Source organism: Zeus faber (genome assembly GCF_960531495.2).
Source record: "Zeus faber genome assembly, chromosome: 5".
Taxonomy (NCBI): domain Eukaryota; kingdom Metazoa; phylum Chordata; class Actinopteri; order Zeiformes; family Zeidae; genus Zeus; species Zeus faber.
The window spans coordinates 1,144,046-1,159,745 of record NC_137192.1 but is presented as its reverse complement, the minus strand read 5'-3'; the positions used below and the strand labels follow the sequence as shown (position 1 = coordinate 1,159,745).

Genomic DNA, 15,700 nt, shown 5'->3' with positions numbered 1-15,700 from the left:
TGTGTGCAGCGTGCAGCGAATCCCAAAATGTCGAACAGTCCATTTTAAATGAAAAAACTTTAAAGACAAAGTTTAATTATTGAGTGCATTGAACTTGTCATGTTGGGTATTACATTTGGCATTTTCAGTCTGTAATGTAATGTCTCTCTCTCTCTCTCTCTCTCCCTCTCTCTCTCTGCGGTGCATGCTGGGAGTTGGGTGTGTCAGAGCATGTGGCTGAGAACGACACTGTCCCCCCCAAAAAATATATTTTTTGCTGTTTGTGTGTGTGTGTTATATGTAGTACTGTATAAAGTTTATTTCTAGTTGTTGTTTTATTTGTTTATAGTTAAGTGTTAGTTGGGGTAGGCGGTTAAGGGGATGGCGTCTCAGCAGGCAGTGTTCGAGTCCAACCAGACCCGTCGGTCACGGTGGAGGAGGTTCTCCTGGCCGTGGGGGAGGTGGTCGGACACAGCAACCTGTCATTCGCATCAAGAATGAACAAAGCGGTTGTGGTTTTTCTGAAGGAAGAACGATTCGTAACTCACCTGATTGAGAATAGTGTATTTATAAAGGATGTGTATTTACCCTGGCTGTGCCCTTGACCAGGTTCACGATGTCGGGTGTCCACCCAGTTTATCCCCACCGAGGCGCTGGCGCGAGAGCTACAGCGCTTCGGGAAGTTGGCCAGTCCAATCCTCACAGTAGGGCTGGGCTGCAGGGACCAGAATCTGAAACACATCCAGTCTCTCAGGAGACAAGTGTTTACGTTTTTAACTCCCCCTGCTTGAAATGGTAGCTAGAAATGCTTTGAATGCGGCAACATCAGCCACAAGCGATACGCTTGTCCGCACCGGGAGCCTGCCTGCAGCCTGTGATGCGGAAGCCGAGACATTGCCGCAGACAGAGAGGTATAATGACACAAGAGGTGATGGAGAAATCCAGACACCGCGATCTGAGCCCCAAAGTGATCCCAAGTGACAAACACGATGATAACAATAAAATAAGTGAAAATGAGGCTGGTCTCAGTGGTGTGAGTTTAGCCTGGGAGGAGAACTGCTGATCGGGACATTGTCGGGCAGTGGAAAGAGCACTTTGAGGAACCTGAACCTGACCAATACATCCTCAGGTGAGGGAGAGTCTGAAGGCTCGGGGGAAGTCTCATCTATATGCCTGGCAGAGGTCTCTGAGGCAGTTAAAAAGCTCCTCTGGGGCAAGGCGCCGGGGGTGGATGAGATTTGCCCTGAGAGGCTGAAGGCTCTGGACATTGTTGGACTGTCTTGGTTGACACGCCTCTTCAGTGTTGCCTGGAAGTCGGGTACAGTACCTGTGGACTCGCAGACATGGGTGGTGGTTCCCATTTTTAAAAAGGGGGACCGGAGGGTGTGCTCCAATTATAGGGGTATGACACTGCTTAGCCTCCCTGGTAAAGTTTACTCCAGGGTGCTGGAAAGGAGGCTCAGGCTGATTGTCGAACCTCAGATTCAGGAGGAGCAATGCGGATTCCGTCCTGGACCTGAAACAGTGGACCAGCTCTTTACTCTTGCAGGGTTGCTGGGGGGGTCGTGGGAGTTTGCCCATCCAGTCTTCATGTGTTTTGTGGACCTGGAGAAGGCTTTCGGGCGTGCTCCTCGGGGGATCCTGTGGGGGGTACTGAGGGAGTATGGGGAACCGCGGCCATTGGTACGAGCTATCCAGGCATGTACAACCAAAGTGAGAGCTGTGTTAGTATTCTCAGCAGAAAGTCAAACACGCTCTCAGTGTGTGTTGGACTCGCCAAGGTTGCCCCATGTCCCCGATTCTGTTTGTGATATTCATGGACAGGATCTCAATGGGCAGCCGAGGTGAGGAGAGTGTCCGGTGTGAGAACCTGCATCTCTGCTTTTTGCAGATGATGTGGTTTTTTTGGTTCATCAGACTGTGACCTCCAGCACGCACTGGGGCGGTTTGCAGCCGAGTGTGATGCGGTCGGGATGAGAGTCAGCACCTCCAAGTCTGAGGCCATGGTTCTCTGCCAGAAAACGGTGGATTGCAAGGCCTGCCCCCATCCCCATGGAGGAGCTAACAGCTGCAGTAATGCAGCTAAAACCAGGGAAATCACCACACATAGATGGATTACCTGTAGATTTTCTTTGAAGCATTTCTGGAGCTATTTGGGATTGGACCTGTTGGATGTGCTGCTAGACTGTTGGGAGATGGGTTCACCGCCCACATCCTGTCGGTGTGCCGCCCTCTTTTATTTATTTTAAGAAGGGAGATTTGGCGCTCCTTAAGAACTGGAGTCCAGTGGCCCTGCTATGTACAGACGATAGTTTTCTGTCTAAGGTACTAGTCAACAGACTTAAAGACTACTTGGGGATTCTAATTAACAAGGACCAATCGTACTGCATCCTGGATAGATCAATTAAGGACAAATTGTTTTTAGAGATTTTATAGAAATTTGTAATGAATATAAAATTGATGTTGGTGTTTTATCCTTGGATCAAGAAAAGGCTTTTGATCGCATTGACCACAGTTTCTGGTTTTCCACCTTAAGGGCTTTCGGATTTGGAGAGGGTTTCTTGTCTTGGGTAGGGTTACTGTCCAATGGGGCATGGTAAAGGTGGGAGGAGGGTTGAGCTGCCCAATTCCTGTCAAAAGAGGAATAAGGCACGGCTGCCCAATTGTTAGGCCCACGGCCTCCCAGCACCACTAGAGGCCGCCCTTGCCCCATCTGCAGCTCCCTTCCCAAGCCCGATTGCACACACCTGGGATCAATTACCTGCACAGTATTTAGTCCCAGCTTCCTAGTCATTCCTTGCCAGACCGCCAACTAGCTTTCCCCGAGTTGTATCGCTATTGGCTCCCTGCCTAGTGCCTAGTGCCTAGTGCCTAGTGCCTAGTGCCTAGTGCCTAGTGCCTAGTGCCTAGTGCCTAGTGCCTAGTGCCTAGTGCCTAGTGCCTAGTGCCTAGTGCCTAGTGCCTAGTGCCTAGTGCCTAGTGCCTAGTGCCTAGTGCCTAGTTTATGTCTCGTTGTCTCGTCTTCCCCTTACCTGCTTGTCTCCTCTCGTCGACCCAGTCTGTCTCTTCAAATCCAGCCAGCCCGGTTTACCTGCCTGTCTCCGCTCGTCGACCAAGGCTGCCCGTCCTTCTCCATCCAGCCTGGTTCCTCGTCTCTCCACCCGGATCCTGGACCCCATCTCCTGGTCATCATCATCCCTGCCCTGCCCTGCTCCATCCCTACCAGACCGGGTCACCCTGGCCAGCTCCACCGTCCCGGCTAATAAACATCCTTTGCCTGCCTTCCGTCTCTCTGTGTCGTGCATTTGGGTCTCTCCTAGTTCTGGTTGTGACACCAATATCAGAACAACTTTATTCCTTGGCAATCTAACCCTTTTTAAATAGACTGAGGAACAAGATGAATGGAGTCTCCCCACCTGGATTAACACAGAGCTCACAATTGGTCGTGTCATCATATGCTGATGATGTCAATATTTTAATCAAAAATGAAAATGATATAATCGTAATAAATGAATGCATAAAAATATATTAAAAAGCCTCCTCAGCAAAGGTTCACTGGAAGAAGAGTGAGGCTTTTCTGATAGGACCGTGGCAGGGCAGGGTATCTCCCAGTCTGCCAGGAGGTCTCATGTGGGGGAGAGAAGGGTTGAAAGTCCTTGGCGTGTTTTAAGGAAGTGATGCTTTCCAAATGAAGAACTGGGAGGGCGCAGCAGAGAAGGTGTGAGCCAATTGTCTAAATGGAAATGGTTGCTACCCCAGTTGTCATATAGTGGGAGAGCTCTGGTAGCCAACAACTTGGTTGCCTCGACTTTGTGGCACACAAATTGATACTTTGATTGATACTCCTACCTCCAGCTCGGGGCCTAAGCGAGGACATACAAAGGACGATTGTTGACTTTTACTGGTCTGAGCAGCACTGGATCAAGGCATTTGCTCTGCACCTGCCAGTGGAAGAAGGAGGACAATTCCTCTTAGACGTTCCATCCAGGGTGTTGGGTTTCAGGCTGCAGGCAGCCCAAAAGCTACTTTAGACCCCAGGACTAAGCTGGCAGGATACAGCTTGTCTTTTATTGAGGAAAGCTGGAAGTCTTGGATTAGATAAACACTGGTTCCTGCTGCAGCCTCAAGAGGTGGACTTTACAGGACTAACACCTTTTTATCTTTCAGTCTTGAAGGCCTGGGAGGTCTTCAAGATCTACCGCCACCCTTTTGCAACACCAGGAATGTGGCTGTTTGAAGAACCGTTGTTTTTCAACACATTCATCATATCTCAGACTTTGTCTGCTGCTAGACTGAGGTCAAGTCTGTTCCAGGCTGGATGTATCAAACTTGGACATTTGATGAAAACACCAGCAGAGCAGCTCACAAGAACAACTGGCATCAGGTGCTCAAGGCTGCTGGAGAGGATTGTGGAGGAGGCCTGTGCGTCCCTGCAAGGGTGCTTCAGAGCGTTTGCCAAAAAAAGGTACACTCTTTCTGACTGTCTCTCCAGCTGCTGGGGAGTGGCAAGGGGTGGGGAGCTTTCTTTCCCTCACAACTCCAGTGCTAGGGGAGATGGAGTCAGTAAGGAAGAAAGCTACTTACTACCCTGCGTTAAAGTATCACACTTATGCTCTCTGGCCAGGATGAAGGCGTCAAGCTGGACTGAGTCTTATGGCCCAGGCTCTTCACCGAAAGGCAGCTGGTGGTGCCTGTACAAACCCCGCCGTCGATAAACACATGGGTGACCTCCAGTGGAGGATTGTACACAGGGCAATAGCTACATATAGACATGTGGTACACCTGGATCCAAGCACTGGGGAGGGATGTCCTTTCTGCTCATTCAGCATCTTTTTATCCAGTGTTTTAGACTTCAGGGTTTGTTTAGACAGTTAGAGGAAGGTTCCAGCAATTAGGGGAAGACTTTTCTTTCGAAGTTTTTAATTTTGGACCAAAATAATCTGTGGCAAAGAGACATGTAGAAAGCCTTATAAACATGGTCACTTCACTGCACATATGTATGAAAGTATGTATATGTATGTGACGAATAAACCTCTTGAATCCTTGAATCGTAGGGAACAGCAAAATTATCCATCTGGAATACAAGGAAAATATGTATGCAGGGTCATGGGTCAGTGTAGCCCACCTTGATGATGGCAGGACCGCTGGCAGCCCGTCTCAGGGTGGAGTTGGAATTTTTATAGATTTTTTTATTAAGATAAAATTGACAATTTTGTGAGAACCTGGGAATCATGCTGTGTTCCGTTGAGGAGGATTTGTTGGTGCTTCTCTTTTGAAGCAGTTTTATTTTATCTTAGTTTCCTATATTACTTATCTTGTTGTTAAGGCTTCCTATTTTTTTTTCAAACTCTGCTTGGTCTTGTTTAATGATGGAGCAGATTAATAGATGTAGTTGCGTTAACAGATGTAAATAAAAGGTGCTTGAAACCTCAAAAAAACGCTCTCTCTCTCTCTCTCTCTATCTCTCTCTCTCTCTCTCTCTCTCTCTCTCTCTCTCTCTCTCTCTCTCTCTCTCTCTCTCTCTCTCTCTCCTTGTTCTCTCACTATCATGCTCTATATGTGTTTGTGTCTCTCTCTCTTCCTCTCTTTTTCTCTTTCTTTCCCTCTGTGTCTCTCTCTCCCTCTCCCTCGCCCTCTCTCTCTACCTCTCTCTCTATCTACCTCTTCTTTATTTACATAACAAGATTTTCTTATATTGCCCAAGCATTAAAGTATATTACAGTATATTACAATTATGACATTAATCATAACATACAATGAAGTAGAATAAATATATAATACAAACAATAATGAAATTCATACAAAAAATAACAATAGATAATTATAATGATGATAATAATAACGGCACAATTTACTACAACAAAACTGATTATATAATAAAAGTAATAATAACAATAATAAACTGAATGAAAATATATATTTTTTTACCAGTAAATTTAAAACACCTACATTTTTCCTGTAGTCTAAGGCTTTTGGCCTGTAAAAAGGTTTAAAAAAAAAAAAAAGAGATCGTTTCTCTTTAATAACTCTTTTTCCATGGGAATTATTAAATAGACTTGACATTGATTCTGCCCTGCATGCATCTGTATGCGTTGTTTGAGGTTTTCCTACAGTGATTCGCTTAGGGTGTTTTAAGATATGTGATTTGAGAGAGGACCTCATACAGCACTTGACTGCCATATAGACAGTGCAATGGGTTCAATAACTGATTAGAATAAAATGAGCCAGCTCCTAATTGGAATGTCAATGTGTACTGATTTTTTGACGGGCTATGGACATCTATGATCTATGGATATGATTGATTGCAGAGAAAGTAGCAAGATGGCAAAGAACAATTAACAAAAGGGGCTTGACTGAGTGCTTTTGTAGAGCTAACCGTAATGTTGACTTGTCTTTTTCTGGACCACATGACCCCCCGCCTCCCCTTACGGTAGCGAAAATAAATAAACCAAGCTGTACAATGTTCCACTAGAGGTCAGCGATGCATCGTTTGCATTAACTGCGGCCACTCATATTATACTTATGTTATATACTATATTACTTATATATAATATTTGAGTGCTGGATGAGTGGCTTCAGCGATGGGTTCCTGACAGAAGTGGTTTCTCATTGTTTAAAGTAAATTATTAGAATTAGAATGACTTTTTATTTGTAACAGGGATAAAATCTGGGATTTCACTCCATACCTAGCCAAACCCATTAGAATGTGTTGCAATGTGAATATTACCTTGGGTCTAATGCATAGTCTGTGACACAGCCCCAACCCCCCTTTTTAAAACCCTTTAGGCCAGTTTCTGTCTGGGTCTGTAAATTTGTCTAACTCGGGAGATTCCTCAATTACTCAACGTCAAAGTGTTGAAAATATTTCAACATCCCAAAGAGGGAAGCGAGCGCAGGTAAATTAGTTACCTGCCGCCTGGTGGTCTCTGCTTGACCGAGGGTGTGTAGCTTTTGCGGTCGGTCCAAGTTTGTATTCATTAACGAGCCTGCTGATGAATCAAACAGAAGTTACACCGAACTGGGAATGTTCTTATGTACAGGTATATTAATGAATATGTTAATACGGGAAAACAACTTTCAGAATGATTCTTTCACGTCCACGTCCTAAATGCATCCATTATTTCAACACGCAGAATAACAACAGATGTTGAGCAATAATTCATAAGATTCACACATGATCACACAAGCATGAACAAAGAATGTATTTGCTCTTTGAAACGAAGTAGTGCGGAAAGCCCCTTTGCAGGCCACAGTGTGGGCATAGCAAAGGATGAAGCTGATGTGATTTTACCATGCCAAGTCTGCGGGCCTTGAAAGCTTCCGCCTTGACAAACATAAACCAGTCCAGCGACATTCCTACTGGCGCTTTCTTCCAACTCTGTGTGGAAAGAGAAGGGATGCAAGTGATGCTGTGCAAATGCACATCAAGTCACATTCAAGTGAAGTTAATTGTCATTGAAGCAAAATATTTAACTCGGATTTTACCCCAGTAGTGCCTCTTCTTAAAAAAATTTTTTTTTTCACATGTGTATGTATCATATTGTTGTAAAAATGTACATGCAGGCCAAATAATCTCACAATTTCCTCAAACTTTCAATCTTTCAACTAGACTATGATGTTGAATTGTCTCTGTATGTTTTCCAAAATACTCAAACAATACTAATAGAGATTCATTTTGGTTTTCTCTGACATCAAACAGAGTTAGGGTATTTTTTATTGAAAAAATAAATTAAAAATTATTAATTACAAAACGTTTTTTAATGTAAAAAATACATATAATCATTTTATGGTATTTTTTCTTTAAAACCTTAAAAATGCATCATCACTGATAGATAGGAACTTACTGTATGTTAGGCGTACTACGTCCAAGCCGGACCACGATCGACGTGCACCTGTACATTTTTGAACTTGTGGTGATAATCAAAATGGATCGGACAGGCGGACCTGTCAAGCAAAAAAGAAAGTTCCGGAGAAAGTGTAGCGCACAATATTTATCATAAGGATTTTTTTACAGGCACAGAAGACAAACCGTGACCCCTGTGCGTGGTGTGTTCTGAGATTTTATCAAATGAAGTTTGAAAATTTTCAATAATAAACTCAGGGTGTATCAGCGCAAGAAGAAAGTCATCAAAATGTCATGTATGAGCACCGAGAACGCAAAGGCAGTGGAAGCATCCTATCGGGTCGCCCGACTCATAGCCAAGCCTGGTAATCCGCATACAATCAGGGAGAATTTCATTCTTCCTGCCACAAAATTGATCGTGGGAGTGATGTTGGGAGAGAAGGCATGCAAGCCAATCAACCTCATCACACAGTCTGATAACTCAGTCAAACGCAGGATTGACGAGATGGCAGAGAATGTGTCAGAACAGCTGATAACGAGCATTTGAGATTTTTGGTCGTTTTTATGGAAAAGGGATATGTGGGCCAGGCGAGGTGACCGGTCAAACTTCGACTCATTTGAGAATCTGTCTGATTTTTTGACAAAGAAAGAAGCTTCCTGTCACCATGATCAATCATGTCAAAGAGCACCTGCATGGTTTGAGGATCAAGCTGCACAAACACTTCACCATCCCAGATGTGCAGTGCAGCTGGATCGAAAACCCCTTCGCCAGCCACAGTGACGAGCCCCTCGCAGGCCTAAGCGCAAAGAGAAGGACAATCTTTTTCAATCAATCTTTCAAGACTTTCTCACAGAAGTACCTGACAAACGGCTTATTTGCTTCTGGGTATCCCGATCTGTCCAACAGAGCTATGCGATTTCCGATGCCTTTTCCGACGATGTATATCTCTGACACTGGCTTTTTGCAGTTGTGGCATTGAAGACGAAATATAGGAATAAACTGAATGTAGAACCAGATGTTTGCCTGAGATTATTGTCCTTTAAGCCAGACATCAAGCATATGGTGTCTGCCATGCAACATCAGCCTTCTCATTAGGTGAGTCATTATAAATGTGTTCCTGTTATTGTTAGTTTTACGTTACGAACGTTACGCGAAAGTTCCATAGATATGAGTTTATTTTTAACCCACCTCTTTTTTAGTTTTACCACTACTGCACTATTTGTATGAGAATGAATATGAGTTTTAAAATATACACCCTCTGAGAACGCACTGTTTGGCTACAGTATTACTTCTGGTTGGATGAACACTTTTGAGATTTTCAAGTGGGCCACGAGTCCAAGAAGGTTGGGAACCGCTGCTCTAAAGTCACGTTTGATCGTGCAAGATTTACGGTTTTGAGAGTTGGGACTCTGGTAATCTAAAGAGCCATACCTTGGTATGAAATCTTGCATGGCTTTGCGAGATAAAGACTCTATATAAAGACTGGTTGTTGGTGAATGGAATCTGTTGTGTGCTGTTTTGGAAAATCGTTGCTCTCCACACACTTTAGGAACAAAACTGTTATCATGATATCTTATTATTGGTGGGGTCCCACACATCTTAAACCTCTGTTAAGTTTTGAAAAGTGTTTTTGTGTGCGCCAGTCTTAATTCTGACTGATTCTGACGTACTCAATTTGTTTCTGTGCCATAAAGAAATTACCTGTAGTGCTGTTCATAAGGCGCAGACGGTCATCCACTGCATTTTATGCCTCCAACTTGCCCAATTCCTAAAAAAAATTTTTCATGAGAGTTTTAATTCAATTCGTAATGCACATACTCATAAAACAGTAACAGAGCAAATATTCAATTAAATTTAAAAAAACCCCACATATTTTTCTGTATAGATTTAAGGGAGGTGAGACTCGCAGGTTTACTGGCCACTGAGTGGTGACAGCAGGCCACCTCCCTGTCTAAAACCTGCACTAACACATTTAAAATCATCTTGTGTTTTTTTCTCCTTTTTTCATTATCTAACCTCAATGTCGACAGCTGATTTGAAATTTCTGTCTATCAATCCGGTCTAGTGTTCTGTGTTGTATTTAACCAGTGGCTGGTTAAATAGGGCAGAATTTGTTGTGGTGATTATTGGTGCATGTCTACAGACAATTAGAATTTGCAAATAAACCTTAAAAGTCTGAGAAGAATAAAAATAAAAATATATAAAAAGATAAAAATAATGTCAAAATCACACAAACCCAAAAACAAAAACAAGATATATAAATATATAAAAAATACAGAATATCCAATACAATAGACAATTATTTTGATGTCGATACTGAATGTAATGACTTTCAGATACATTAACATTCATTCAGATGTGGGCAATAAAAACAAAAACAGATTAAGATGATAGGATTGTGAGGAAAAAAAAACATTGTTTGGAAGGGTGAGGGTGTTCAGTGAAAGCTGATAGATATCACAGAGAGCTTCTTCGTTCCATCAAGATTAAGCCCGAAAGGGTGTACCTGTGTCAGAGTGGGGAAAGAGATGTTGACATGCAAGAGACCTGTCCGACCTGTGTTGTGCATTTCCACAGTTTTTTTTTTTAATGAATGATAATGATATTTTCACCTGACTTTTAGTATCACATTTTCACATGGAATGCGATAGGTACATGCACAGAACAGGCAGACATCAAGTTAACCCTGGAGATGGTAGAACATTTTTGTCCCATTGACCTTGAAGAATCTCTTCTCTAAAGTCACAGTTCTCTGGAACAATTGGATTTTTTTTTTCATTTTGTGTAGTTGGACAGGCGGCATGCAGGGCAGGTTTGTTTGGTTAATCGTGTTCTTGGGAAGTAGAGGAGGAGTACAATAAGGATGATGAGATGAAAGGCGTGGCCTCTTGGGCTTGTGTGGAAATCCCCTTAGCACCTGCAAGAGAAACTCACAAACTCACAAAAGCACAACAGCACACTCCACCCCTTTTCACCCACAAGGGTATATAAATTCTGTGCAGGTAAATGTGGCAACAGGTGCAACTTCTTGCTGTGAAGAGAGAGAGAGAGAGAAAGAGAGAGAGAGAGAGAGAGAGAGAGAGAGAGAGAGAGAGAGAGATCTTATTTTGAAGAATTTCAAATTGTGGAACCCATACGATCACACTGGAATATCTCCCAACACCCCTTTTTACTTGTTTGCCTCCAATTCAGGTATATTTTAATCAATATAAAAATATTGTAATGGTGATTTCATCTGCATCTTCGCATTTCAAACTTTTTATTAACTGACAACTTTCTTCGTCACAAAAGACGCTTAAAAGGATATACCTATATATATTTTTTTTCTTTTTTCAAAATTTGTTTCACTCTGTTTTGGTAACCAGCATCTCCCCTGTGCTTCCCTGCTGCAGCAAGGTCCATGTCGTCGCTGTGTTTGAGCAGCGTCCTCACCCACGCCAACCTGACAATGTACCAGACCGGTGGTGTGGACGCCCTGGAAGATCAGCCCAATCTGTACAACCTGCTGCCTTCCAGCGGCAACCTCCAAGCACCGAACTCAACCTACAGCTCAAGTTTGACAGGTAAAAATCTCTATTGTACCGGCTGTAGTTGTCCCCTTTTGTCAAGTTGTAATTTCTGTCACTTCTATTGATCAAGATTCAAGATTTTTATTTGTCACATACATCGATCTATTGCTACTGTAAGCATTATTTGATAAAATCTATTCTGGTGGTGAATTTTGCTGTGGGGTGTGTTATGTGAAATGTTGACACTCCATTGCATTGCATTGAAAATAAACAGAAGATCCTATTTTAAGCCGAACAGAAATTCCAAGAATTTTTCAACAAAACAAAAAACAAAATACTTTGCAGTTCACAGATTCTGAAAAACAAAAACAGTGGGCTACTGATAGTACACACAAACACACAGTACACACTTAAGTCCTCAGACCGAAGACCTGCAGGTCCATTAGCTTCCTGAACTTTGTTTTCACCTCCTTTAGACGCCGACAGGCTCAATCATTTACCAGGTGGGAAAATATTTAACTCAGCATAACCGCCAAATAAAAGAATGCTGCCACCTCATTGTTCAAACAGTTTTAGTTCTGTGTTTGTCTGACCTCGGCGGCAGCGACCTGCCATGTGTGACAAGACAGGCTGGGTATCAGTTTACACCTCCAGTGGTCGAGCAGGTAGATCATAAAGTAATAGGCTCAAGAAACACAGCGGCGTATCACAGGGTTTGTGTCAGTCAGGGCAGCTGCGGTGAAGACAATGTAACCAGCCAAACTTTTAAGTTATTAAACAGTGTCTTTGAGAATTTCTCACTTCTCTCATTGCTTGATGAAAAACACAAGCACGACCCGATCTGAATCGGAAAACACAATCTCTCTCTCTCTCTTTTTCTGTATCATCTATCTGTCTGTCGGTCTGTCTTATCCTGTAGGCCTGTGGTACAAGCAGATCAGCCCTCACTACTGGACGCTGGAGAATGTCCTGGAGTGGATCAGTGACCACATTGACAGAATCAAGTTTGACGCCGCACACCTGAGCCTGGCTTACTGCACAGTCGACGGACCCACTCTCTGCCATATGACCCACGAGCAGATGGTCGGTCTCTTTGGGCCACAGCTTGGCCCGGAACTCCACCAAAGTCTCCTGGATCACAAAACCAAGCACGGTAAAATCACACAGAATCAGTTCACCAATTTACCAAAGAACTAATCCCATGCTGTCTAAAAAATGCTGAACCCTTTCATTTCCATGTTTTTGTTTTTTATTTTTATTCCAGAACTCCAGAATCTGTCAGGGACTGATTTGAATGAGACGTGTCAACTCCTGGATAACTTCTTGGACAACCTCAGCTTCCCTTTCCTCAGCAGCCTGAAAGTCGGAGAAGGTATGCACACATGTAGCTTTGCATACTGTCTCCATGTGGCGCCAAAACGGGGTTGGGTTATCCTCGACTTGACATTGCCACATGTTCACAGCTTGCGATGATAAAAAGGAGTTTAATTACGACCTGGCCCAGCTCACCATGGATCCCATGATTTCTCTGAGAGAAACAGACTACCTTTCCGACAGCGAGTACTCCTCATCCCCACCTGGTATGTGATGTTTTCTCATCTCATCAAAGTGGTTTCTATTGTCTTCTTTTCAGCTTTTGGTTTACCTGCCTCCCACCGCTAGAGTGAGTTTGAATTGTGCTTTCATCATGTGTGAAAGGTTGTACATTTGGCATCCACATCCCCAGCTCTCCAGAGTCCGGAAGTAGTGAATCAGACCCGGAGTTCTCCTTCCCTCAGATCGCAAGTGAGTACAAAGACAAAGATCTACTGTTTTTGTGGTTTTTTCGCCTCTAAAACTACACTGGGAATAGAGCTAACAACTATCATGAGAAAAATAAATTGTTAATTACAATAAAAGTGACTTTCGAAAGAGAGCAGCTGACCGTTGATGCTCTCATTTTGTAAGAAGACATTTCAAGAATAATTACCTTATTTATGAAAGAATGATTTGGTTAAATTATTACCCAATTAGACCTTGTTTTCTGAATTAGGTTGAAGTAAAATTTCTTAGCCAACATAGTACTGGTACTTCACAGTACTTTCAAGTACCTAGTTGAAGACACGTGTATTATTTCAACAAAGTGAGTGATTATCAGTGAACTCTCCAGATGTCAATCTTGGTAATCTTTCTTTTTTCTCAACCTATCCAGAGGAGCAGATCAAAACCGAGAAGGAGGAGTTTAGAGCCAAAAGACCCAGGGGGCGACCTCCAAAGCTTACCAGAGAACAGGGGGAGGGCTTCTACGAGAATCCCAAGAAATCTAAGCACGGTAAGACCACGATTTGATGTGGAATTTATTCCTTGCTGCAGTTAGCTGGATAGCTAGATAGATAGATGGATACTTTATTCATCCCCGAAAGGAAATTGCAATGTCCCAGAAGCTCACATCAAAAAACAATAGAATAAGAAATATAGACATATAATAATTTAAAAAGTCAATATCTGGGGAAAAAGTGAAAGTGAAAATAAACTAAACCTCACAGATATCTGTACACAATATGGCAATATGGGAGGATAATGGAAAATAAACCAGACATTTTGGAAATATATAATTTATAATATAAAATTATAATATCAAATGTGGTATCAAATATAAAACGGAATAATTACAATTATAATTCTAATTAATTAATTATAATTCATATAAAATAAAATGGCGGAATAATGGAATATAAACCTGAACATTTTAACAAGCAGTTTAAACCTGAAATGTTTTAGTGGTATAAACCTGAGGAATTTAATACTATGCATTCTGCGTAATACAGCAGCGTTGTAAACAATCCCCATCAGTTTGATGTTTGCATGGTGTCAAACTGTTTGAGCTGTTTGACGCTTTGCATCCATTTTGCATTTTATCCAAGGCCACAGTTCCACATCTGTTTCTTTTGATCACACACACACACACACACACACACACACACACACACACACAAACACACACACACACAAACACACACACACACACACACACACACTTTAATACATTAACTATGTTCAAAGATTTTAGATAATCAAATTTGTTCTTCTTCCAATTATCTTGTTTTTTTAATCCCCTCTTTGTTCATAATTATTTTGAGTTAATTCAATCCCCTTTTCGCCATTGCAGCACCGCGTGGCACTCACTTATGGGAGTTCATCAGGGACATTCTCATCCACCCGGAGAAGAACCAGGGTCTGATGAAATGGGAAGACCGGCAGGAGGGTGTCTTCAAGTTCCTCAAGTCGGAAGCTGTGGCCCAGATGTGGGGGCAGAAGAAGAAGAACAGCAGCATGACGTACGAGAAGCTCAGCCGTGCCATGAGGTGAGCGACCTGGGAGAGACAGGATGTTTTGTTTTTTTAAATCTGTCAGAAGATGTGATGCCTCCCACTTATGATATATATCTAAGCATGCTTAGAATATTTCTAAGTTGATATAATGACTATTACCTTGGTCAAAAACTTAGGGACTCTTCCCTACATCCGATGTCTTGGAAGAAAACATACGATTTTACGTATATGAAAACATATGATACGATATGACGTATACAGTTCGGCATAAAGCCACTTTTGCGGGTTTCACAGTACATCTGGGTCAGCCTCGTTTTACGCGCCGACACCCTCCCTAAAAATAGGTCAATCAATAAATAGATCCCCGCTCTCTCTGCAGGTATTACTACAAGAGGGAGATTCTGGAGAGAGTGGATGGCAGACGTCTGGTGTACAAGTTCGGAAAGAACTCGCGTGGGTGGCAGACTGAAGATGTCAGCATGGTCATTCAGGGTCTCAGACGCCAGGAGGTTTGATCAACAAAGCAGCGTGGAGTGAAGTTTGAGATTAAAACATTGACCTCTCCAATCGTAGATTGGATGGCATCACGTCACCGACGAAGCCCCCCACTTGCGAAAAACACTTAACCTCTCCTTCTTTGAGGGGGAGGTGTTGCAGAAAATGTAAGCCAATGTTGTTGGCTCTAGTAGGTTTTATGAACCAATATTAACATTGTATTATTTGTTTGCTATATTTTTTGTATATTTTTTGTGACTTACAACATGGTTGTTATGGTACCCTCGACAATGGGATGGAAATGACAGTGGATGCAGCCGGATTTTTGTGGTAGGTGGTATTGTAACAACTAAAGAGTAAAAGGCTTTTAATAGGCGTTTTGAGAGGTTTGTTTTATTCATTCTAAAATATAAAATGTAACAGAACTTACTTTCGCCACAGTATGAAAACACTGAACTTTAAATAATGTGATGAAGTACATGATTTTGTGTGTTTACACATTGTGTGAAACAGTGTGTGTTTAATGTGATGTTCTTTGCATAATTTTACACTCGATCTTATA

General features: G+C 42.5%; 1 protein-coding gene across 1 annotated transcript; it reads left to right on the top strand.

Moving 5' to 3' along the window:
* Positions 1–360: 360 nt before the first annotated feature.
* Positions 361–15,158, top strand: elf3 (E74-like factor 3 (ets domain transcription factor, epithelial-specific); the record flags this gene model as incomplete). Its single annotated transcript, XM_080000408.1, has 11 exons — positions 361–400; positions 589–724; positions 1,023–1,108; positions 11,216–11,386; positions 12,252–12,485; positions 12,597–12,704; positions 12,796–12,912; positions 13,031–13,117; positions 13,524–13,643; positions 14,481–14,676; positions 15,023–15,158. 11 exons carry the CDS (start codon positions 361–363, stop codon positions 15,156–15,158), a joined length of 1,431 nt encoding a protein of 476 aa, XP_079856534.1.
* Positions 15,159–15,700: the final 542 nt, after the last annotated feature.